Source organism: Oncorhynchus masou, chromosome 11 (genome assembly GCF_036934945.1).
Source record: "Oncorhynchus masou masou isolate Uvic2021 chromosome 11, UVic_Omas_1.1, whole genome shotgun sequence".
Lineage (NCBI taxonomy): Eukaryota > Metazoa > Chordata > Actinopteri > Salmoniformes > Salmonidae > Oncorhynchus > Oncorhynchus masou.
The window spans coordinates 28,569,034-28,594,731 of NC_088222.1; the positions used below are offsets into that span (position 1 = coordinate 28,569,034).

Below are 25,698 nucleotides of genomic sequence, written 5' to 3' on the forward strand. Positions count from 1 at the left end.
ATTTGGGTGAGTTTTTTTCTAGCCTGAGTAGCCTCGTATCACTGCCAAAAATAAAATTTAACCATCTAGTGTTCAGCGAAATAACAACACAATGTCAAATACAGGTAGCCTAGTCAAATAATTAACATCCAATCACATTAACCGACATTTAGAAACGAAACATGACCATTTGAAAAATTAGCCATGAGAGTTTTTTGAGTGAGAATAAAGGTGACTTTCGAGTAGTAAGACATGTATAATAGCAACAGATACCGTTAGTAAGAAGGGGCTTGAAGTGTCTTATATGGTGAGCTACCGAGTGGCTAGGACAGGTAAGTCCCATACTATTGTGTAGGACTTAATTCTTCCTGCTGCCGTGGATATAGCCAGGACAATGCTGGGGGATAAGGCCAAAAAAACTGGCACAGGCTGGCACAGCTCCTGGTATATGTCCGTTACGTTTATGGGGGGTCAATTAAGGAAGACATCCTTTTCTGCAAACCACTGGAACCATGAGAGGATATTTTTAAAGTACTGGACAGCTTTGTGACATCAAATGGACTTTGATGGTCAAGATGGGTTGGTATCTGTACTGATGGCGCAAAAGCCATGACAGGGAGACATAGTGGAGTCGTAATGAGCGTGCAAGCAGTTGCTCCCGACGCCACTTTGGTACACTACAGCATCCACTAAAAGGCTCTTGCTGCCAAGGGAATGCCTGACAGCTTAAAATATGTTTTGGACACTACAGTGAAAATGGTTAACTTTGTTAAAGCAATGCCCCTGAACTCTCATGTATTTTCTGCGTTATGCAATGATATGGGCAGCGACCATGTAATGTTTTTACAACATATAGAAGTGCGTTGGTTATCAAGTATTGACACGTTTTTTTTATTTGAGAGATGAACTTAAAGTTTTCTTGCTGACCATAATTTTCACTTGTCTGACTCCATGCATGATGATGAGTTTCTCACACGACTGGCCTATCTGGGTGTTTTTTTCTCACTTCAATGATCTGAATTTAAGTACAGGGACTATCCGCAACTATATTCAATATGTGGGACAACATTGAGTCTATGATTAAGAATTTGGAGCTCTTCTCTGTCTGCATTAACAAGGACAACACACAGGTCTTTCCATCATTGTATGATTTTTTTGTGTGCAAATGAAGCTTACAACAATGTCAAATGTGAGTGAGCTGGGTGCGCAATTACGCAGGTACTTTCCTGAAACGGACGACACAAACAACTGGATTTGTTTTCCCTTTCATTCCCTGCTTCCAGTCCACTTACAGATATCTGAACAAGAGAGCCTCATCGAAATTGCACAAGCGGGTCTCTGAAAATGTAATTTAATCAGAAGCCACTGCCAGATTTCTGGATAGGGCTGCGCTCAGAGTATCCTGCCTTGGCAAATCGCACTGTTAAGACGCTGATTCCCTTTGCAACCACATACCTATGTGAGAGTGGATTCTTGGCCCTCACTGGCATGAAAACTAAATACAGGCACAGACTGTGTGTGGAAAATGATGTAAGACTGAAACTCTCTCCAATACAACCCAACATTGCAGAGTTTTGTGCATCATTTTAAGCACACCCTTCTCATTAACCTGTGGTGAGTTATTCACAATTATTGATGAACAAATAAGGTTTTGTATATAAGATGGCTAAATAAAGAGCAAAATGATTGATTATTATTATATTATTGTTTGTGCCCTGGTCCTATAAGAGCTCTTTGTCACTTCCCACGAGCTGGGTTGTGACAAAAACTCACAATCATTCTTATGTTTAATAAATGTATCGTATAGTGTGTGTGTGTAGCAGGCTTACAATGATGGCAAAAAAATAACATTTGAGAGTGCGCTGACCCTGGTGCTAGAAGGGGGTACGCAGCTGGAGGTTGAATGTTTGAAGGGGTACGGGACTATAAAAAGTTTGGGAACCACTGCCTTATATGAACTGTAATGCAGTAAAATCTTTGAAATTGTTGCATGTTGCATTTATATTTTTGTTCGGTGTATAATTGCCACTGAAGTACAGATCCCATTCTACGTAGCTATTTGTAGGCTACCACAGTGTATGGATATAGCATTTGTCAACTGAACTGGAAAACACTTCAACTTGTTATAGTAGAATGTATTTATCCAGTGAAATAAACCCTGCTCTCTCCTAGCCGAGCCTCAGTGATCCGGGGGCAGGTGGTGGCAGTAGACGGGACCCCACTGGTGGGTGTGAACATCAGCTTCCAGCAGTACCCCGAATTTGGCTTCTCTGTCAGTCGCCAGGATGGGAGGTAGGTAGATTGTGGTCAAGTATTGCATGTGGATAATAGTGGTGCAACGGATCACAAAACTCACGGTTTGGATGGATCACGGTTTTGAGTCACGGATCGGATCATTTTTCGGATCAGCAAAAATAAAGAGGGAGACAAATATAACTTTTCTTTACATTTATTACTTAAAGAACACTTAAAGCAAGGAACTTTTCGATGTTTAAATGAAATATTAAAATAAAATATTCAATACTCAATTGAATTAAAGTGCAATATGAGGCAATATGACACTTTCTTCCTTTGAACAATAGTGAATGAAAAAATAGCCCGTGTCCACATTATAAATAAAAAAAGTAAAGAAAGAAAGCAAAGCAGACCTGAGCTTATAACATCAAATTATTTTTCAATAAGATGAGGATGTCTACATTGTCTGGGGAGAGGGTAGACCTCTTTGCAGTCACCATGTCTCCTGCCTTGGAGAACACCCTCTCGCTAGGAACTGAAGTGCCAGACACAGCCAGGTAGCGTCTTGCCATCATGGAAATGTGAGGGTATTTACACATTGCTTTTCCACCATGCCAGTGGATCACCATCCACTGGAATGCCACTTGCTACCTTGTACAATGACACCTCCTCTTTGATGGTGTTGGCAAAGGTCTTGCCTGTGTCCTTGCTCGCAAAGGTTTCCCCGAAAAGCTCCTTCATGACCAAATTATTTTGTGGAGGAGTTGCCTCCTGTCGGCTCTGTGGCTTGAACCTTGGATCCAGTGGAGTAGATCTATGATGGTAGTCCTGTACATTAGGGGGGTATCTGGGGTTCAGGTCCTCTCTAATGGCAGCCTTGACATATCTAGTGATGGTGCTGTCTTCCTCACTTGAGGTCATGGATTGTAGAAACTTTGTTTTCAGAGGTAGGATCATGGACAGACACTGCAGTCTCAGTGCTCAATGTTGATATTTTCCTGTTCATAAAGATCTGGCACGATCTTCATACTGAAGTGGGTGCCAAGGGGATTTTGTAGCGTGGCTCAAGCACTTTCACCATATTTTTAAACCCTTTATTTTCCACAGCAGAGTATGGCCTCATGTCTGTAGTGATAAACATCCCAATAGATTTTGTGATGGCTTTAACCCGGATTGGATTCTGCAGCAAAGGGTTTATATGCCGCGGTGAGAAGTTGTTGTCTCTTGGCTGAGTTGGCTCCCGTCGCTGACACACAAGGGTGATGACGCTTTAAATGTATGGCCATGCTCGATGTATTTCCATGATCATACGGCTTTCTTGTTGCACAATGCCTACACACCGTAATGGTGTTGCCCACCACCCTTCTTCCGACATCATATTTGACAGGGAAGCCAAAATGCTCCCGTACATGAGATTTAAATGAAGCGGGAGGGTTTTCCAGTTCTTCAGCTCCTCCACTAGCCATGGCTGATACTGCTCTTTCTTCTTTGTTTTTTGCAACGCGAGCAGCCAAGTTTGATTCGTTGGGATTCAACATGCCCCGTTCACGTGAACAGTACACACAACTGCTTTAAAAAAATAATCAAATCAACCTTCAGGCTTCAGAGCACGCATCTGCCTTGTCTTTTATCTTTTCACTGCAGCTCTGCATCGAGATTTAGAGAATTATTACTTTAAAAAGTAACAGCGGCAGTAGAACTGTATTTCACACTATGATGGTTAAACTTTGCAATTGATCCGCGGTTCACATGCGTGCCGAATCGTGGGGGGGTGATCCGTACAGATCACGGATCAACTACGGTCCGTTACACCACTAGTGGATACTATAGTAAACTGGCTTATGATGCTGAGATAGTCTTGCTTTGATTTGTGTTGATTCTGTTCCTGTAGTTTTGACCTGGTGGCTGCAGGGGGAATCTCAGTCTCCCTGATCTTCCAGAGGGCTCCCTTCCTCATGCAGAAACGCACCGTCTGGTTACCATGGAACCAGTTTGTGGTTGTAGAGAAGGTCACCATGGCGAGGGTGGAGTCTCGCCCCCCTGTATGTGACCTGAAGAACCTGGTCAGTCCCTACCCAATCGTCCTCCCCTCCCCTCTCACCCGTTTCGCCAGCACCTGTGAGGAGCGAGGCCCAGCCATCCCTGAGCTGCAGGTACAGTAGACTGCCCACTCACCAGCCAGTAATAAACATAATATATATGGTAATATACAGTATTAAGTCCCAGTGGTACTCACTCAGCTTTCAATTACAACCTATACTCTACTCGGAATATCATATTATGATGACTTCCAGGTGTAAGTGAAAAATGGTTGTTTTTATTCCAATTCCTAGAATTTTTCTTTAGGATATTGAATTTTTTTTTTTTTTTTTTTGCGTTCTTCCCGCACCGTGTCAAATTTTCAGCAGGCTCATATTGTACCTGTGAATCATCTTAGAATCTCACACTAATCAGTTGCCGGGGCGCTTTATTCACAGAGCTGCCATCTGCTTGCTATTTTCTCCCCCGAACCCCCTGATATTCCTACCTCTTTGGAACTGTGTTTTGCAGTGTGTAGACGACTAGACATCCTAGGTTGTTGTGGAAGATAATGAAACTGATAGTGATTTTAATGAGGACCCAGTTCAGAATGATTGAATCTGTGAGCAGTGAAGGGTGGGAGTGGGGGTTAGATCATCAGCAGTAATTAAAATGTCCTCCTGTACGTTGCTAATGATATAGGATATATAGTTGCTATTTTGTATTCCACGGGCATAGTGTTACAAAGAATGTTCAAAGTTAAAAAAGTGTCAAGTATCGTTATTTTTGATTTGCTTTCAAGAAATATACAGTACGTGCAAGTATATCTTGGAGTGAGTACAAACACTGAGTGATCAAAAATTCTTTACTGAAAAAGTTGTAAAAGTTTTCTATACGTACAGTCGGTATCCTTGGGGCTTTTGAAGACTTTCCAACTCCTAGTTACCAATAGCATGTAATAACAGCAGGTGAAATGCTTTCTCCTCCTTCTCAGGCTGTCCAAGAGGAGATCACCATCCCTGGCAGTTTCTTAAAGCTCAGCTACTTGAGCACCCGCTCCCCTGGCTACAAGTCTCTGTTACGCATCATCTTAACCCACTCCATCATCCCCACTGGCCTCGTTAAGGTGCACGTATCCTCCGCCATCGAGGGACGCCTCTTCCAGAAGTGGTTCCCTGCTGCCCCCAACCTGGTCTATGTCCTGGCCTGGAACAAGACTGATGTCTATGGGCAGAAAGTGTTGGGCCTGGCCCAAGCTTTGGGTAAGACAGTATGGAGCACTTGAATCATATACATTCAGATTCCCTATATGGCAAATATAATGTGCTGTATTTCACTCCTTTGACAATTTACACCCAAGGGATGAAAGCAAGTAAGCATTCTCCATTGGGTAACTACGAGAAACAATCTGTAGCTAATGGAAGATAAAAATCTATAAAGACAGTCTAATGTTCAACAGTGTAACAGAAGAACTGCATGTTACTTTTGTTATACTTTATCTTTAGATAATACAATCACACAGAGCTCTAAAGAGATTGTCAGTGTGTTAATGGTCAGTAGTATGAACGCCTGAGAGATTTTTGAAGGGCCACATATAAGCTCTATATCAGTGGTTGATTTAGTGTGCCGTCTGCCTATTGGGAGCACCAGCTCTTAATGGAGAGAGTGTTACAAATCTAAATGGAATAGAAAGCAGGAGAGACCCAGCTAGCACATTTGGTTCCTTGGAAGTTGTAGGAACGTATGTTTTTGGTTTCGCATTGGTTCTGCGAAGGTTCCTGACCGGTAATCTGAAAGTAGTTTAAATGTTCTGAAAACGGGAAGTGAACATTTCACCTGTTCTGGGAACTAAAATGTTTCGTTGTAAGGAGGTTCTGAGAACGTTTTACTATGGCTCCCTGAAATGTTTCCTGGTAGGTTTTATTACCGTTTTGAGATCGGAAATTATAGGTTATTTTGAGGTTTTTGAATTACTTACTTGAGGAAACCTGCCGAAAACATTATGCTGTAGTACTGAAATTCCCACAGGAGAACATTGTTTCATGAAATTTCTCTGAACTACTTGAGAACATTCCCAATGTCAAACCAGTTGGAGAACGTTCATAGAACATTACTAAAAAATGTAATTAAATGTAACCATGTTTAGACTTTTAGGAAATGTTCTGTTAAAGTAATGAAATACCAAGAAAATAACTTTATTCTGTCAAGTTCCTTAAATGGGCTGTGAATGTTCCCAAGCCAAGCAACTATCCTACTCCATTCCCAGAACATTGTAGGAAGGTTGTATGCAAAATAACCATACAATAACCACATGTTCACCAAGCTCTAAGAAACATGTGGTTCTCAGAATGTCATGTGCTAGCTGGGCACTCTTATCTCCTTCACACTATGAGGATTTGTCTCTTGATTGCTCCATGTATTACTATCAGATAGCAGAGTGTTTCTTGATTGCCTGGCTGGTGTGCATGCGTTGGAATCCTTGCTCACTGAATGCACGATTTAATTTGTGTGTATTCAGCTCCTTGATGGTGGATATGATGCACTGTGGTTAATAGTCTGTGATATAAATAGGAAGTCCTGGAGATGTTACGGACCGAACACATGACACAATTAGGAACAACATCCAAACTAAATTCAAATTCAAAACACACATTTTGTTGGGGCAAACATATTTTCATCCACACGAAACCAGAGGAAGAGATAAGGAAATGAGACAGGCTCTAATTTATTCATTTATCTTTATGTACCAGTGGGAATTGAGCTCTCTCTCTCTCTCATGCTTTCTCTCCCTCCTTCCTCTTCACCATCTCTCTCTCCATTGCCGATAGTAACAGGCTGATCTATCATGGTGAGACAGGCAGGAGCCTGTAGCTACTCTGTGTAACTGACTAAATCCTGCTTGTTGTGTGTGTGTGTGTTTGCGTGTGCTTCCTTCGCATGTGTTTGTGTGGGTGAGAGAGGACGAGAGAGAGACAGCAAGACAGAGTGACAAAAATTGTGTGAGCATGTGCACATACTGGGTGGATGCAGCAGAGCATGATGGTATCAGTGATGCATTAAAAAGGCTCCGGAGACTCGCAGATTGTTAGCACACATCCAGGCTCCGCTATAACCACCGTGCTGCATCGTTCCAGCCTCTGCCTTGACCACAGCAACTCCAGATTCAAGCAATTGTACACTGTGCAGGAGCTAGCCTCACCATCACAAAAGCATTAGGGGTTGTTGTGTTCCAGGAATGTCTCTTTGTAAATGCAATAACACCAGCATAATGAATGCATTGGCGGCATCACATTAACGGCCTAGTGGTCTATTGTGTTCCAGTCTCTGTAGGCTATGAGTATGAGTCATGTGCTGACTACATTGTGTGGGAGAGAAGGATGGCTCAGCTGCAGGGCTTTGAGATGATTGCCTCCAACCTGGGGGGCTGGTCCCTGGACAAGCACCACATCCTTAACCTCCAAAGCGGTGAGGGCTCTGCCTGTTTCTCTGTATCACAATTCCATCCAACAGTACTTTACCCTAAGCCTACCTGACCTGACACTATTTCATACCTGGTTATCCAGTAGGAATATTGTGAAGACATTCTTGCCAAACTATCATTTTTTTAAACTTCCATTTCAAATTACTTGATATAGACTAGTCATTCCTCTGGATTGGATTATAATTGCTAGTTGTCCTTAAACTCCAGGTGTCCTACACAAAGGGAATGGAGAGAACATTTTCATCTCCCAGCAACCTCCAGTCATCCACACAGTGATGGGGACGGGGAACGTGCGCACCATCCCCTGCCCCAACTGTAACGGGCCTGCCCTGGGCAGCAAGCTCTACGCTCCTGTCGCTATCACTTGTGGCTCCGACGGCAGCATCTACATTGGCGACTTCAACTTCATCAGAAGGATTCTACCCAACGGATTTGCTATTAGCATTCTAGAACTGAGGTGACACTTTAAGACTAACAGTTAAAGCAGCAATATGTAACTTTTTGGGCGACCCAACTAAATGCACATGGAAATATGTGTTATAGATATGCCATTCTCATTGAAAGCAAGTCTAAGAAGTGATAGATCTGTTCTATGTGCGCTATTTCTATTTTTCCTGTTCTTAAGTTTAGTTTTTGCGCCTTTTACTTTCTGTTTTGTACACCAGGTCTAAAAGGTTGAAAATACAATAGTTTTGGTTATGGAAAATATATTTCACAGCGGTTTAGATGGTAAAATTAATCACTGCACTATACTTGCTTGTTTTGTCACATGAACTGAAATTAGGCAAACTATTCAAATTTTAGCAACCGGGAAATGCAAAAGCAATTTCTCCATAGTGCATCTTTAAATATGTTTTTCAGTGTTTTTAAATTTTTATGTATTTGTACATTATCACAAGCACTATTTGAGGTTGAAGCATTTGACATATACAGTATAATAAAAGTTGTTGTAGTGCTAGTTGCCCAAATATTTTGCTGTTGTTGTTATGATAGTTCAATTTTCAAGATCAAATGGAAAAAGATGAGAAAATAAGTCATTTATTGTGCATACAGTATACGAACAAACTGAACAGAAAAGTTTCATTGAAATGCTTTCATAAGTGTAATCATGGATCGAAGAAGATACATTTCTCCAAGGATAAGAACTAATACTGTCTTTCTATCTCTTTAATACAACGCTGCTAGGAATCGAGATATCAGGCACAGGTACGTTTTCAATACCATATTCATTCATAATGTATTTTCCTCAAAACTGTTTTGATGACACTGCTGCATGAAGAGAGCGGTGCTTCAGTTGCAAACCGCCAGCCTCCCTTTCATGGATGAAAGAAGACGTTCTCATTTGGTTACAGAATACAGGATTAGAAGCGAGGAGAGTCAGTCAATATGGAAGTGTATTGACCTGGATTTAAAAGTAGCAGGGATCAGAAATGGAGAGAAATACTTTGGAGAAAAATACAAACGAGGCAAGGTCTTTAAAGGGTGCCTCTTATCATAGACAAGCCCCAGCCTTTCATGTGTGTTTAGATGGGAGAGTGCCCCGCTGAAGGCCAGTGTAACACTGTTGTGTTGGGATAGGCTTCTCATACTCTCTCCCCCAAACGAACAGGCTCTCATCTCTCCTAGAGATATGATTCATCTTTTCAAGCAGCTGTCATGTTCGCAATTGATTCTTTCTCAATCAAAGCCTGTAAAAAAAATCACTGAACGAGCTGTGCTTTTTTCTTCACTGCTTGCTTGTATGGGATGGCACATTCAGCTAAAGCCTGAGATGAGTAATGTTCCTCTCCGAATCAGCATCTATAATCATAGCTTAATATTTACAGAGAGTTCACAAGGAAGCACGCCATCACACATAGCTCTTACACTCTGTCAGGGCTCATATTACACAGGCACTTAGGTTGCCTCCATCATTTTGTCAGGATTTCAGTCCCCTTTCAGTTGCAGTGAATCAACTGTAAAGATGATACAGCTGTCAGAATTAGCGCTGTAAGGATTTTAATAATAACTTCTGATGAAAAGATGGAGTCTGTCTGTGGTTGGCAGATGTTTGTTTCACGTCAGCAAGATTTTAATGTCGGAGCTGATGACGTGGTGGTTCCTCTTGAGCAACCATTTAATATGAAAGACTGTCGGAGGCAACTGAATTGGTGTTTAGTGATAAAAGCCAGCTCTTTGAAGATTGCTCAGTACTGTATATGTGTATTTCATACAAACAGTACATTGTTCATGTTTTTGGTACTTTAGACCGAAGTGACTGGGTAACATTTTGCTCACAAGTCTGTTCTTTTCAGCACCAGCCCAGCCCATAAGTACTACCTGGCCATGGACCCAGTAAGGGAGCTTCTTTACCTGTCTGACACCAGCAGCAGGAGGGTCTACAGACTCAGGACCCTCACGGAGCCGAAGGACCTGGCCAAGAACATGGAGGTGGTGGCAGGGACGGGGGACCAGTGCACCCCCTTCGACCAGGGCCACTGTGGAGACAGGGGCAAAGCCACCGAGGCCTCCCTCAACAACCCCAGAGGTACAGCATCATCATTACCTTAATATAGCAATTAGACTATAATCCTAAAAAAAATTGGGGCTACCTTATTGCTTTCAATTTGAAATTTTGCTGAATCTATTGTATTTTGTGAAGTGTGAGATTTAAAAGGACACAGCTATTTACAGTGCTTTCAAAAAGTATTCACACCCCTTGACTTTTTCCACATTTTGTTGTGTTACAGACTTTGTGTCACTGGCCTACACACAATACCCCATAATGTAAAAGTTGAATTATATATTTTTTATTTTTTACAAATGATTACAAATGAAAAGCTGAAATGTCTTCAGTCAATAAGTATTCAACCTCTTTATTGCATGGACTCACTCTGTGTGCAATAATAGTGTTAAAACATGATTTTTGAATGAGTACCTCATCTCTGTACCCCACACATAAAATGATTTCTAAGGTCCCTCAGTCGAGCAGTGAATTTCAAACAGATTCAACCACAAAGACCAGGTAGGTTTTCCAATGCCTCAGAAAGAATGGCACCTATTGGTAGATAGGTAAACGTTTTTTAAAAAGCAGACATTGAACATCCCTTAGTAAAAGATGCCGGCGTCCTTCCTAACTCGTCCTTCCTAACTCAGTTGACGGAGAGGAAGGAAACCGCTCAGGGATTTCACCATGAGGCCAATGGTGACTTTAAAACAGTTACAGAGTTTAATGACTGTGATAGGAGAAAACTTAGGATGTATCAACAACATTGTAGTTTCTCCACAGTACTAACCTAAATGACAGTGACAAGAAGGAAGCCTGTATCAGAATCCAAATATTCCAAAACATGCATCCTGTTTGCAATGAGGCAGTAAAGTAAAACTGCGAAGAAATGTGACAGAGAAATTGACTTTATTTCCTGAATACAAAGCATTATGCTTCGGGAAAATCCAACAAAACACATCACCGAGTACCATTATTCATATTTACAAGCATGGTGGTGGCTGCATCATGTTATGGGTATACTGGTCAACGGCAAAGACTAGGGAGTTTTTGAAGGATAAAAATAAATGGAATAGAGCTAAGGACAGGCAAAATCCTAGAGGAAAACCTGATTCAGTCTGCTTTCCAACAGACACTTGGAGTCAAGTTCACCTTTCAACAGGACAATAATCTAAAACACAAGGCCAAATATACACGTAGAATGTTCCTGAGTGGCCTAGTTACAGTTTGGCCTTAAATCGGCATTAAAATCTGTGGCAAGACTTTAACATAGCTGTCTAGCAATGATCTACAACCAACTTGACAGAGCTTTAAGAATTTAAAAAAGAACAATGTGCTAATATTGTACAATCCAGGTGTACAAAGCTCTTAGAGACTTACCCAGAAAGACTCACAGCTGTAATCACTGCCGAAGGTGATTCTAATATGATTGGACACAGGGGGGTGACTTACTTACGTAAATTAAATATTTCTCTATTTCTTTTTCAATAAATTTGCTAACATTTCAAAAAACATGTTTTCACTTTCTCATTAAGGGGATTTGTGTATATGAGCGAGATACACTTTTTTATATCCATTTTGAATTCAGGCTGTAAAATGTGGAATAAGTCTAGGACTATGAATACTTTCTGAAGGCACTGTATATGCATTCAGCAACCAGCCCTTTTCTGAACCTGAGAAGTATTATGATTCAGGGTCTGAATATTGACAGATATTAGCAGAGGTTCAATGTGCTTCTGTCTTGTCAATGGAAAGTCCTTGAAATTGGTTTGTCCACCAATGATGATCCCATTCATTTTCTGTTCTCAAACAGAGGTGGCTTTGAAGTTCAAACACAGTGTCTCTCCTTTTTGTCAGGGTTGAAATTCCTGTCTGCAGTCTCCTCTCTACAGTGAACATGTGTAAGAGCCAAATTAGGCTCAGAGCAATGTGGGCACATCATTTAGACTGGCTTCAGCCCGGGCATGATTTTTTGGCTCCAGTGATGAGATGCTATTAATTCCAACTATGTGCCCGCCCCTCCTCTCTCCCCCTCCCTTTCTCCCTCAATCTCTCCCTCAGCCTTATCGTCTGGGCTGGGTGGAGCTTAGTTAGACCACACAGTACAGTATGGCAGCAATGGAAATGAATTTTGCTGCTCATCCAATACACAATACCAGGGATCCCAGGCCCCGTAGGCACCAGAGTAATGCCCTTATCACAGGGGTGGGCAACATACGGCCCCACGGACCAAATTGAATGTGCTTGCGGTATGTATCCGGGGGAGGTTTGAGTAAAAAAATCTACAATTATAATAATAATAAAATAAATGGGGGGGGGGGGAATATTATTTTGGGTTAAAAAAAAAAACACTCCAGGCCATTCTTGAACATCTAAAACTAGATAAAAAAAGTATGTAGAAATGATAATGGACCTCTACATTTTCAAATAACTGCCCTTTTTCTAGCCCCCAAATTGCTCTTGACGAACAAATTGTTCCCCCAAAAAATCTTTGTGGCCCTTTGCTGAAATTTTAAATCGTGATGTGGCCCTTGAGACAAATGTATTGCCCACTCCTACATTATCAGGTGATAACACACAGTCCCTGCATCACACACAGTCCCAATAACTGACTCACCCCTGGTTTGTTCAATGTCATTTCAGCGAGCCATGACACCCACCATCTCAGATTGTTCTTGAATCATTTATGTAGTTAGAACCAGATAAGATTAGCATTCCGGCCACATTATTTTGTTGAAATATATCTCTGAGAAATTAAGCTAATTGATTTTTACCCAAATTGGCCATTTTAATGTATAGGCCCCATATAAATATTCAATAAAAATAATACCTAATATCTGATTTGGACAAAGCTTTTTTCTAATAATGAGTAAGACACGAGGAATGGGATGGCAAGATGGCGGACTGAACACAGCAGTGTAGATCACCTCAAGATAAAAATGTCATATTCAAAATCGGTAAGTTAGACCTAATATTAGTACTTCACGATCTGGTGGGTAATAACCTTCAATCTGCATAACAAAACAAATTATAAGACTAGAGAAATGTATTGACAAATATTACAAAAACAGCAACACCCAAACATGACGGAGAATAAGACAGGGGAACCTATCTCAAAATGAAAACGTGACTCTTCTACAGACACAGACGATTTAATCTTTTCACCACCGGAAATGGTAAAGGTCGAAACCGATCTATTAAAATCAATAAATGACAAACTGGGAAAACTTGAACTAGTCAGTAAGGATATAAAAGAGTTGAAGGCAAGCCTCGAGATGAGTGATGAAATATCTGTGACATTGGAGAAAGACACAAACAAGTTAATGAACTTTAAAAGGAGAACATTGTTCTGAGAGAAGCCTTACTTGACATACAGACTAAATCCATAAGAGAGAATCTGGTACTTACATGTATCCAAGACAAAGAAGGGGAGGTTCCTGAATACTTGTATGTAGTTAGAGTTTCTCCTTACAGCGCTTCAGATCCCACACAAAGCTATTGACAAAATCCAACCCAAAAGTGTACACCGCTTCGGACAGAGAGGGCAGAGGTATGAACGCCCAATCTTTGCCAAATTTGCTTTCTTTAAAGATAAAATATTGGTTAAAAGACTTGTTGGCATGAAAATAGGTATAAATGACCAGTTCTCGGAGGAAATTGCAGAACGTAATCCAATTTTCAAGGAAAATAGATTGAAAGGGAAACGCGTAGCTCTCGTAGTCAATAAAATGTATATTGATAACCAATTGACACAAAGACTACTCCATGGCTATTGTAAAAATGAAGCACACAATACTAGCCTTGGTATGGATTGTAATAATACAACAAAACATATAGCTTTTCTATCTATCTTCAAATATAACTCATTGGAACACAAAAGCACTAATTCAACATGGTGGAGACAAAAACACAGCAGACAGAAGGCACAGTATGTGGGTATGTGTGGATGTATTGAGATGGATGGTGTGTGTTTTTTGGTGTTTAGGAAAGTGTGGCATTAAATGAGTGAGAAAGGAAATGGTTGCATATCCCAGAACCAATGTTTGTCTGTGAACAAGTGTCGTGAGAGAGCTTTCAATTCTGTGCAGATGAGGGATATACATTTTATAATGAATTATACATCTTATTTATTATCCTATCATGGTGGAACAGCATTTAAAAATAAATGATACACCTAATTTATTTATTGTCCTATCATGGGGAACTACATTTGTAAAATAAATTCTACATATAATTTATTTATGGTCCTACACTACCGTACAAAAGTTTGGGGCCACTTAGATATGTCCTTGTTTTTGAAAGAAAAGCAATTTTTTTGTCCATTAAAATAACATCAAATTGATCAGAAATACAGTGTAGACATTGTTAATGTTGTAAATGACTATTGTAGCTGGTAGTTTTTTTATGGAATATCTACATAGGCGTACAGAGGCCCATTATCAGCAACCATCACTCCTGTGTTCCAATGGCACGTCGTGTTAGCTAATCCAGGTTTATCATTTTAAAAGGCTAATTGATCATTAGAAAACCCTTTTGCAATTATGTTAGCACAGCTGAAAACTGTTGTCCTGATTAAAGAAGCAATAAAACTGGCCTTCTTTGGACTAGATGAGTCTCTAGAGCATCAGCATCTGTGGGTTTGATTACAGGCTCAGAATGGCCAGAAACAAAGGACTTTCTTCTGAAACTCATCAGTCTATTCTTGTTCTGAGAAATGAAGGCTATTCCATGCGAGAAATTGCCCAGAAACCAAAGATCTTGTACAACGCTGTGTACTACTCCCTTCACAGAACAGCGCAAAATGGCTCTAACCAAAATAGAAAGAGGAGTGGGAGGCCCCAGTGCACAACTGAGCAAGAGGACAAGTACATTAGAGTGTCTAGTTTGAGAAACAGACACCTCACACGTCCTCAACTGGCAGCTTCATTAAATAGTACAAGCAAAACACCAGTCTCAACGTCAAAAGTGAAGAGGCGACCCCAGGATGCTGGCCTTCTAGGCAGAGTTGCAAAGAAAAAGCAATATCTCAGACTGGCCAATAAAAAGAAAAGATTAAGATGGGCAAAAGAACAGACACTTGACAGAGGAACTGTCAACTGCATCCTGGAGTTTCCTCTTCACTGTTGAACACTGTTGTTCAGAGGAGCTAGCCAACAACACAGCTAACTCAATCACTTCAAACTGAAGATGGAAAGACTGCAAACTAGCTGCACTTTGTTTTGTTTTACCTTTTTTCTATTTATATTTCTTTGTATGTATCCATAAAAATAATGCCAGCTGATTCATGATTCCGGAGAGACTATCAATGCACAAGGCGAGACCCAGATGGTTGGAGTCTTACAATGTTTATTCATCCAAAAAGGGGTAGGCAAGAGAACAGGCAAAAGGTTGTGTACAGGCAAAAGGTCAAAACCAGTTCAGAATCCAATAGGTACCGAAGGGCAGGCAGATTCAAGGTCAGGGCAGGCAGGATGATCAGGAAGGCAGGAAAGTAGTCCAGAGTCAGGCAGTGGTCAGAACCGGGAAGACTAGCAAATGAGAATAGAAAAGGAGTACGGGGAAAAACACACTGGTTGACTTTACTAAACATACAAGATATCACTGGCACAGAGAGACAGGAAACACAGGGATAATACACTGAGGAAAATAAGCAACACCTGGAGGGGGTGGAGGCAATGACAGGGACAGATGAAACAGATCAGGGCGCAACAGAGACAGACAGCAAGGTTTTTCAAATCTCCACTGTTGAAAACTAAATCTTAGTCTAAAAGAAATGTGAGACAATGTGTAGCTGCTTTTTATAGTGGAGATCAAGTTTATAAATTGCTTGGCTGGGCTGATGAGACAGTGGATTACGCAGTCAGGTGGAACAGAGTAAATATGCATTTTAACATCAAATATTTAGCTGTTGGTAACTTAGACACCAGCTGGAATGCAGTTTTAACCAATCCGCATTCAAGATTAGACCCACCTGTTGTACAGAACCAGTCAAAAGTTTGGACACACCTACTCATACCTGGGTTTTTCTTTATTTTTACTATTTTCTACATTGTAGAATAATAGTGAAGACATCAACACTATGACATAACACATATGGAATCATATAGTAACCAAAACAAGTGTTAAACAAATCAAAATATATTTTATATTTGAGATTTTTCAAAGTAGCCACCTTTTGCCTTGATGACAGCTTTGCACACGCTTGGCATTTTCTCAACCAGCTTCATGAAGTAGTCACCTGGAATGCATTTCAATTAACAAGTGTGCCTTGTTCAAAGTTATTTTGTGGAATTTCTTTCGTTCTTAATGCATTTGAGCCAATTAGTTGTGTTGTGACATGGTAGGGGTGGTATACAGAAAATAGCCCTATTTGGTAAAATTCCATATTATAGCAAGAACAGTTCAAATAAGCAAAGAGATACAACAGTCCATCATTACTGTAAGACATGAAGTTCAGTAATTGCGGAAAATTTCAAAAACTTTTAATGTTTCTTCAAGTACAGTCACAAAAACCATCAAGCACTATGGTGAAACTGACTCTCATGAGGACTGCTATGGGAAAGGAAGACACAGAGTTCAGAGTTACCTGCCCCTCAGATTGCAGCCCAAATAAATGCAAATAAGTAACAGACACATCAACTGTTCAGAAGAGACTGCTTGAATCAGGCCTTCATGGTCGAATTGCTGCAAAGAAACCACTTCTAAAGGACACCAATAAGAAGAGACTTGCTTGGACAAGAAACACGAGCACTGGACATTAGACCATTGTAAATCTGTCCTTTTGGTCTAATGCGTCCAAATTTGAGATTTTTGTATCCAACCGCCGTGTCTCTGTGAGACACAGAGTCGGTGAACGGATGATCTCTGCATGTGTGGTTCCCACTGTGAAGCATGGAGGAGGAGGTGTGAGGGTGCTTTGCTGGTGACACTGTCAGTGATTTGTTTAGAATTCAAAGCACATTTAACCTCCATGGCTACCACAACATTCTATAGCGATACACCATCCCATCTGGTTTGCGCTTCGTGGGACTGTCATTTGTTTTTCAACAGAACAATGACCCAAAACACACCTCCAGGCTGTGTAAGAGCTATTTGACCAAGAAGGAGAGTGATGGAGTGCCGCATCAGATTACCTGGCCTCCATAATCACCCGACCACAACCCAATTGAGATGGTTTGGGATGAGTTGGACCGCAGAGTGAAGGAAAAGCAGCCAGCAAGTGCTCAGCATATGTGGGAACTCCTTCAAGACTGTTGAGAAAGCATTCCAGTTGACTACCTCATGAAGCTGGTTGAGAGAATGCCAAGAGTTTGCAAAGTTGTCATCAAGGCAGGGGTGGCTACTTTGAATATAAAATATAAAACACTTTTTTGGTTACTACTTGACTCCATATGTGTTATTTCATAGTTCTGATATTTTCACTATTATTCTACAACCCTTGAATGAGTAGGTGTTTCCAAACTTTTGACTGGTACTGTATAATTAAGTGATAATGCCTGAGAAGCCAGCGTTAGGAGGATATATTGGCACTGGTGTTGTTAGGCCCGAGACGAATTTGAGGGCCGGCAAACCATGCCAATTGTTCCTCCAAACACAGGCTTTGAGGGGATTATCACTTTTATACAGTGGGCTGCCAACATATTCAAATAATTATTGGCATATTTTAATTTAAAAGATTATTTTGATTAATTTATTCATACTATTTCATCCTTCCACAAGATATAGTCCCGACACAAATCTAGGGTTGCTACCCGAGCTGGTTGGTTGTTCGCTCTAACGCGACCCAGTCGTTCAGTCTTGTTGTTCTGTATCTATGGGTTGCTTGTTCAAAATGTTCCTTTGCCAAACTGTCTGGCAACATTCTTATCCATCGCTTGCTAGCTAGCCAAATATGGCTAATTTACAGTCACATCAAAAAGTGCAGCCAGAATAACAGCAAAGTAGCTGCATTTGCATTTGTTTAAGCTGTTTTCTAGTGACATTTATTTGGATACATCCTTAACAATGAGCTAATGAGGCGCGATTTCACCTGGCATAGAAAATGTGCTCACTCATCAGGACACTGTTGTTCAGAGGAACTAGCTAACAAGACCGCTAACACAATCACTTCAAACTGAAGCTGGACAGACTCAAAATTATCTGCACTTCATTTCATTTGACCTTTTTTCAATTGACATTTCTTTGTGTATATCCATAAAAATGCCAGCTGATTCATGATTTCGACTGGCTGAGAAATGCCTGTCTGTCTTGTCATGACAGTTCATTACTATGGGACAGCAGGAGATCAAATTTGAATATTGAAACAATGTTGCAAATGTCGGAGAGACAGACAGCAAGGTTTATACAAATCTCCACTGTTGAAAACTAAATCTTAGTCTAAAGAAATGTGAGATAATCTCTTGATGCTTTTTATAGTGGAGATCAAGTTTATAGATTGCTAGGATGGGCTGATTGCGCAGTTAGAAGGAACAGAGTAAATAGGCTTTTTAACATCCTAGATTTAGCTGGTAGTAATTTGTGGAATAGACACTGGATAGAGTGCTTTTTTTACCTCTATTCAACTTGGCAAGTCAGTTAAGAACAAATTCTTATTTTCAATGACAGCCTAGGAGCAGTGGGTTAACTGCCTGTTCAGGGGCAGAACAACAGATTTGTACCTTGTCAGCTCAGGGATTTAAACTTGCAACCTTTTGGTTACTAGTCCAACACTCTAACCACTAGGCTACCCTGCCTCCCCAGTTTTAACCAATCAGCATTCAGGATTAGACCAACCCGATTAGACCCACCTGTTCAGAGCACTAGATGGTGCTGTTCCTACTATTAGGTGATTTATTTTTTATGTAAAATGTATAGTTCACCCAAATTACATATTGGTTTCCTTAAGCAGTCTATGGACAACGTATGATGCCATGCTTTGGTTTTGTTTACCTGGCCACTGTTTCATTTTTTTTTTAAATCACCTTTATTTTACTAGGCAAGTCAGTTAAGAACAAATTCTTATTTTCAATGACGGCCTAGGAACAGTGTGTTAAATGCCTGTTCAGGGGCAGAACGACAGATTTGTACCTTGTCAGCTCGGGGATTCTAACTTGCAACCTTTCGGTTACTATTCCAACGCTCTAACCACAAGGCTACCCAAGGGTCGTTGTTCTTTAAAAAATAAACTTGGACAGCACCATCTATTGGTCAGAACTTGGTAATATTCTGCTGTAGGATGGAACGTAAATCAAACAATTTAAAACTCGTTCAGGATTGGTGGGTCCCCTGTGGGACGGTTGAGCTAACGTAGGCTAATGCGATTAAATTGAGGTTGTAAGTAACAAGAAAACTTCCCAGGACATAGACATATCTGATATTGGCAGAAAGCTTAAATTCTTGTTAATATAACTGCACTGTCCAATTTACAGTAGCTATCACATTGAAAGTATACCATGCTATTGTTTGAGGAGAGTGCACAGTTCTGAACATGAGAAGTTATTAATAAACAAATTAGGCACATTTGGGTAGTCTTGATACAAAATTTAGAACAGAAATGCAATGGTTTATTGGATAAGTCTGAAACTTTGCTCATAACCTGCTGCCATCTAGTGGCCAAAATCTAAATTGCACCTGGGCTTGAATAATACATTATGGCCTTTCTCTTGCATTTCAAAGATGATGGTAAAAAAATATATATAAATAAATGGTTTTTGGTATTATCTTTGACCAGATCTAATGTGTTATATTCTCCAACATCCCTCTCACATTTCCACAAACTTCAAAGTGTTTTCCTTCAAATGGTACCAAGAATATGCATATCCTTCCTTCAGGCGGTTATATTTGGGTATGTCATTTCAGGCGAAAATTGAAAAAATGTGGCCGATCCTTAATAAATGACAAATATCTCTGAAAAGGGGGGGGGGGTCAACAAATTCACTGGGAGTACTTTACATAGGATGAAGAAACAATACTCTGAGCCGCTGCTAAACAACAGAAACAATTTCAGACCAATCTGAGATGGTGGGTGTTGAAATCCTCTTTCTTGTGCTTTTGAAGGGGGAATGACCCCCCTTCAACGTACAGGCCTTTACAGGACTGTTTCAACAACATGTGACACGGTCCTTGGTCCCATGCAGCCAGTTTATTTATTTTTGTGTGTGTTTTGTTGTCACATGGGAGTAAACGATGACAGCCAAATCAAAATAAAGATGTTACTGTAAAACCATGACGAGTGATGAAACTGTTCCTAAATCAGGGCACCCAGGCTGGGAGGGAGCAGAATAGTGTATTGCTAACAGGATTTAAGTGTGTCATGGCTGACAGATCTGCAACGGGAGGCGAGAGAAAGAGGGGCTGCGGTACTCCACGGCGAGGCATTAACCTTCAGGAATAATGGGTATTACTGGCTGTCACAGATACAGATGCAGTCATTCTGAAGCAGCTGCAGTCCATACATGCACTACTGTTTGGGCCTTCATTGATATTGATGTTGTATTGACACTCTCCTCAGTCCCACGGTTTTTGCAGTATACCCAGAAGCACATAAAACATTAGAACTATTAATTATAATAGCTCCCTGAACCATGAAACCACAACATCAGTTCATCACTGTCAGCTCAGCCAGCCTTGGATTTATCCTCATTTTGTGCATCCTGCTGAATTATGTTGTGTTGCATAAATAGGACACTAAGACTCAACTATACTCTTAACTCGTCTGGCTATACTATTAACAGGCAGTATTACATTTAGTAAATTGTGTTAGGTTGTTTTTTTGGTTATACAATCATCTTCACTTCCCCAATGTGTCATAATCAAAGTAGTTTTGTTTTATTGATCATTCTTTGAGGACATATAAGGGTGTGATTAAATCAGTGAAAACTATTTGTACAGGCACGATCAAAATCAAGGAAACTGTCAGGTCAATTGCAATGTGCAAAAACAGGGGTAGTAATAACATCAGATTATTCTTTGTCTGAGAAAGAGGTGTTTTACTAACCATGCTACACACAGTAATGAGGCTGATGCAACAGATCAGACATTTTAGCTTAAAATGTTGATTCAGTTTTATTTCTTCATATAAGCTCGACAATGCGCACTGCACCACGCAAGAAGTTTCATGAGACAAATGTCTGTTTGAAATTAAGAAAGAGGGGAGATCTAAAGATACATCCACTAACATGGGTTGCTAATATGACTAAGATTATGTCTTTGGCTGCTGGAAAATGAAATAATGTTGATTTGAAAAACCATAGAACACGAGAAAAAATATTTTTTCAATGGTGTGTCTATAAAATAATTTTCTCAACATTTCTATGGTTATATTTTTGGCTAGGCTACTTTGAAACAAGGGAAGACATGTCTCATAAAATGACAATAAAGTTAATGGTTATATAATTTCAAACCGCCTCCGCTCAGATTTAAGTCAGGTGATGAGCGGTGTGCGGTACTGTCCTTCGCTCAGGTCTTTTGACCATTTGATCTGAATGAACCGTACCTCCAGTATGTCGACAGAATCAAGCCTTTATCCTTCATTATATTTGTCAAATATGACTGGTGTTTAGCCTATATTTATGTAATTAAAAGTCTCATTAAAGCTTGGCTACATTTTCCTCTTCCTCATGTCAGCATCTGTTTGGACATGAGGCTGTAGGCCAATATGCATATCACATACGCTTTGACATGTAGGCTTTTTTATTGAGGTACTTGAGAAATAGATTTAATTATTATTCCAATGTTGGCCTCTCTGATCAAATTCTGATCTGAGTAATTGTTTGATATTGTGATATTTGTGTGATTTATTCTTCTTGTCCGACAAATTTTTTGACTTGTCCCGGACAAGAGGACAAGCGTTAATGTGGAGACCTGGGTTTATTTTAATATAGTCATGTGAGGCTGATGAATGGCTCAGACATGATGAGATGACACTCCAGATGGGGATGGATTAGTTGGTCTGTCGCTCATAACAACAGCAAAATTGAGATCAATCCATTCCCCCCGGTGAATAGATTCCCATGTTGTTACGGTAACTGCAAATACTACATTGTTCCACCTGCCAGCGACTGTGTACTGTACAAGCTAATGTTCCACTTGGCCTGAATAGAAAAACATTGTATTAATGTGTGGATTTTGTGATTAGTAATTTGTATGCTTTTGGTGATGATGGTTGGCAGGATTGTTGTGACTAGGACTAGATGCTGTTAGATCTGGCATACAGAGGAAAGGTGCTGTCTATTTGCAGTTTGATATAATAAACACACTTTGCCAGAGCACCTCACACAGTAATGATGTATTATTATTCTTTAGAACAATGCTTTAAAATAACCCTGACCTTTAGCCCGGCACTTGTGAAGGGTTATTTATTTTTTTAGCTCCTTAAGACAGCCTGAGGGAGAAGCTAGATTATGAAAGATGACATAGGCACACTTTTTGCTAAATCAAGCAGTGAATCAATTAGGTGTGTTGGCGGGTCTTTAGTTGATGCTCTGTCATTGTCACACAGATTGTGAGTCTTCCTTCATCAGCTTGTCAGCCTTTCTGATTGACAGGAGAGGGTGTGAATAATGTAGGCAGATGCCTTTAATTTCATTTTTGAATGGTAAAGAGGCCTTGCATTGCCAAGTTAATGTAACACACAAAGACGTTTTCTAATTAGTATATGGGTTCATGCTATTTTCTTATGCATGTATTAGTAATATGCATGGCCTGCTGGTCTTGTGTATATCATGTGTTTTTGCTATTAGTTGAAGTAAGGAGATTGGAATATGTGCAAGGCCAAATCATTCTTCAGGGTTTTAAAACATTGTGATCGTGAAGCAACTTTTATGAGTTGATGTTTCCAAAGGAACCAGACTGAGCCTAGGTGTAAAAGTAGAGGGATTAAACAAAGTGGATGGCAAGCGGTACCGGAGCGCCAAGTCTAGGTCCAAAAAGCTTGTTAACAGCTTCTACCCCCAAGCCATAAGACTCCCGAACAGCTAATCAAATGGCTACCCAGACTATTTGCATTCTCGCCCCCCCCCTTTTTTTACGCTGCTACTACTCTGTTTATTATCTATGCATAGTCATGCTAACTCTACCTACCCTGTACATATTACCTCAAATACCTCGACCAACGTGTGGCCCCGCACATTGACTCTGTACTGGCTCCTGAGTGGCGCAGCGATCTAAGGCACTGCATCTTAGTGCTCGAGGCGCCACTCAAATCCAGTTGGCCCAGCGTCGTCCGGGTTTGGCAGGTGTAGGCCATCATTGTAAATAAGAATTTGTTCTTAACTGACTTGTCTATATGAATAAGGGTTAAATACAAATTATTTAAATAATAATATAGCCTCGCTACTGTTATTTTACTACTTCTCTTTAATTATTTTTATGTGTATTTTTTACTTAACACTTATTTTTCTTAAAACTGCATGTTGGTTAAGTAAGCTGTATTTGGTGCAATTTGATTTGATTTCTAACCTCTTCTAACCAAGAGAACATCTGATATGCCATGAATAGCAACAGGTTATGAGATGTTATTGTAAACGTGGTAGTTGTCATTGTAAACATTGTAAACATGGGAACACATATTCATTCCGTTGTTATATAACCAGGGAACTGTAAAGTTCTGAGGTTGTTGATTGGTAGAACATATTAAAGTGTAAGCCAACAGACAGGAAACCAATGGACTGAACAAGGATGAGGTAGCGACTGACTGTCGTGGTTGGAACTTAAACATGGATAAGCAGTAATGTAGACTGGCTACTTCTTAAACCGAGTTCAAGTCTATCCATTAGATAATGTATATCCAATGATCACTGGCGTAACACACACCCCTGCAAGGCAGGGAGGCCCACAGGCAGGAAATTATCTTTAAAAATGCTAAATTCTCTCAGCCTCTACAAAATGTGTAGAATGGCATGAGATGAACTATAAAATACACATTTTTCTCCCTGCCCTTTGGCAGTATGTGTAGCATTGCATGAAATGAGCTTTAAAATAGAAACAAAAGTTCTCAACATCATGGCAAAATGTGTAGAATAGCATGATATTAGCTATACAACTGCACATTTTTCTATTTGCCCCATGGTGAAATGTGTGGAATTGCTCAGACCTTGCGGGTGGGGGAGTTATGGCAAGAAACTGCAGTACGTCACTGCCAGTGATATCCTGTTGCTTGATGCATCTTAGCAAGAAGAGGGCAGAATAAGTGGATTTTTCCAACAATTGTATACTGACTGACTAGGGCTCTTAAGGATGAACAAATACTTTTAAAGAAAGATAAGGTCATTGGCAGACTGATTCAAATGTCTGATAACCTGACACCAGGTCCACATGCTTCATAATAGTCTATTCAGAAAAAAATGAGCTTTTAGAAAGTTTTGCCCCCCAAAAATTAAGTTGCACGCTTCTAAAATATATTTTCAATCAATACACTCTTGACCTTAAAGCAGTCGATGGTCCTCACCCCACGGAAATCTGAGAGTTGTTTTCTCACTCTAAATTCTTACCACAAAAATAGTGTAGCAGACAACAAAGTACTCAATACCATCATATCCAGAGATGTACTGTATATCGGATATAAATGCATTTAACTGACTGTTACAGGAGGATTTCACTGTGTTAAAGATATTTGTTGAAATCCCTGGTTTACTTGTTTGTTTACTTAATGCAATGTCATTTAGATGCAGTGTAGAGGGTCTGTAGTGTCTGCTAGAAATGTATCTGATTCTAACAGTAGCAGCAGCTATCAAGCCACAGCTATGATGTGGTTAAACAAACATTGGATTTACTTCACTTTCAGTGAATTCATATTGACTGGAAATATGGGGACGAACCGATTACAAACAAAAATAAATGCAACACATTGCGCATTGATTAAGTATTTTCAAGCTGGAGAGAGTGCTTGGCCATGAAATAGATGTAGAAGTGTTTTTCTTCTTGATTATCCATAAAAAGGTCTCCCAGAAGTAGGTCAACCACTAGGTTCCGTAGAGTATCTGGCAAAACGTTGCCTCAAGTGGGCCATAATGTACTGTAAACCAATTGGTATCAATAATACTCCCTCCTTGTATTCCATTGTACAATAGCAGTAGTGGTAGTAGTAGTGTTTCAGGTGATATACTGTACCTCCCTTCCCAGTCTCAGAACACCAGTCACTTTAGCCCCCAGCCTTATTCACCCAAAAAGAATGCCAAACCCTTTGAAAGCCCACACTGGATCTCAATATTTTTCAATAACAAAGGTGGGCGTTAGCTATACCAGATACACAGATCCCATGGTTTAGTATCAATGTGGCAGCGTTTCAAAGAAATTCATAAGCATTTTCCACCACATTTGTGGCAGTTCTCAACTCAAACATATATGTCCAATTATCGACCTCCCGTGTGGTGCAGGAATCAAGCTGCCACACACGAAAGCCCTCTCCAGAGAGAACAAGAGCTGTCCGTACAATCATTGCATAGGACGTGTACACTCCACGTTATCAGTGCGAGACGGCATGGAGGCTGCCAGTGCTGTTTTAATGAGGACGCATGCATGA

General features: G+C 40.3%; 1 protein-coding gene across 3 annotated transcripts in view; it reads left to right on the plus strand.

The window, feature by feature from the left end:
* The window catches only part of tenm1 (teneurin transmembrane protein 1), a 196,056-nt gene that overhangs the window by 125,243 nt on the left and 45,115 nt on the right, over positions 1 to 25,698 (plus strand). For all 3 annotated transcript variants that reach the window (XM_064978026.1, XM_064978025.1, XM_064978027.1), the window contains 7 exons: positions 2,152 to 2,271; positions 4,106 to 4,367; positions 5,228 to 5,495; positions 7,555 to 7,698; positions 7,922 to 8,171; positions 8,900 to 8,920; positions 10,009 to 10,241. In XM_064978026.1, the coding sequence (XP_064834098.1) occupies positions 2,152 to 2,271; positions 4,106 to 4,367; positions 5,228 to 5,495; positions 7,555 to 7,698; positions 7,922 to 8,171; positions 8,900 to 8,920; positions 10,009 to 10,241 (1,298 nt within the window). The remainder of the gene's footprint in view (positions 1 to 2,151; positions 2,272 to 4,105; positions 4,368 to 5,227; positions 5,496 to 7,554; positions 7,699 to 7,921; positions 8,172 to 8,899; positions 8,921 to 10,008; positions 10,242 to 25,698) is intronic.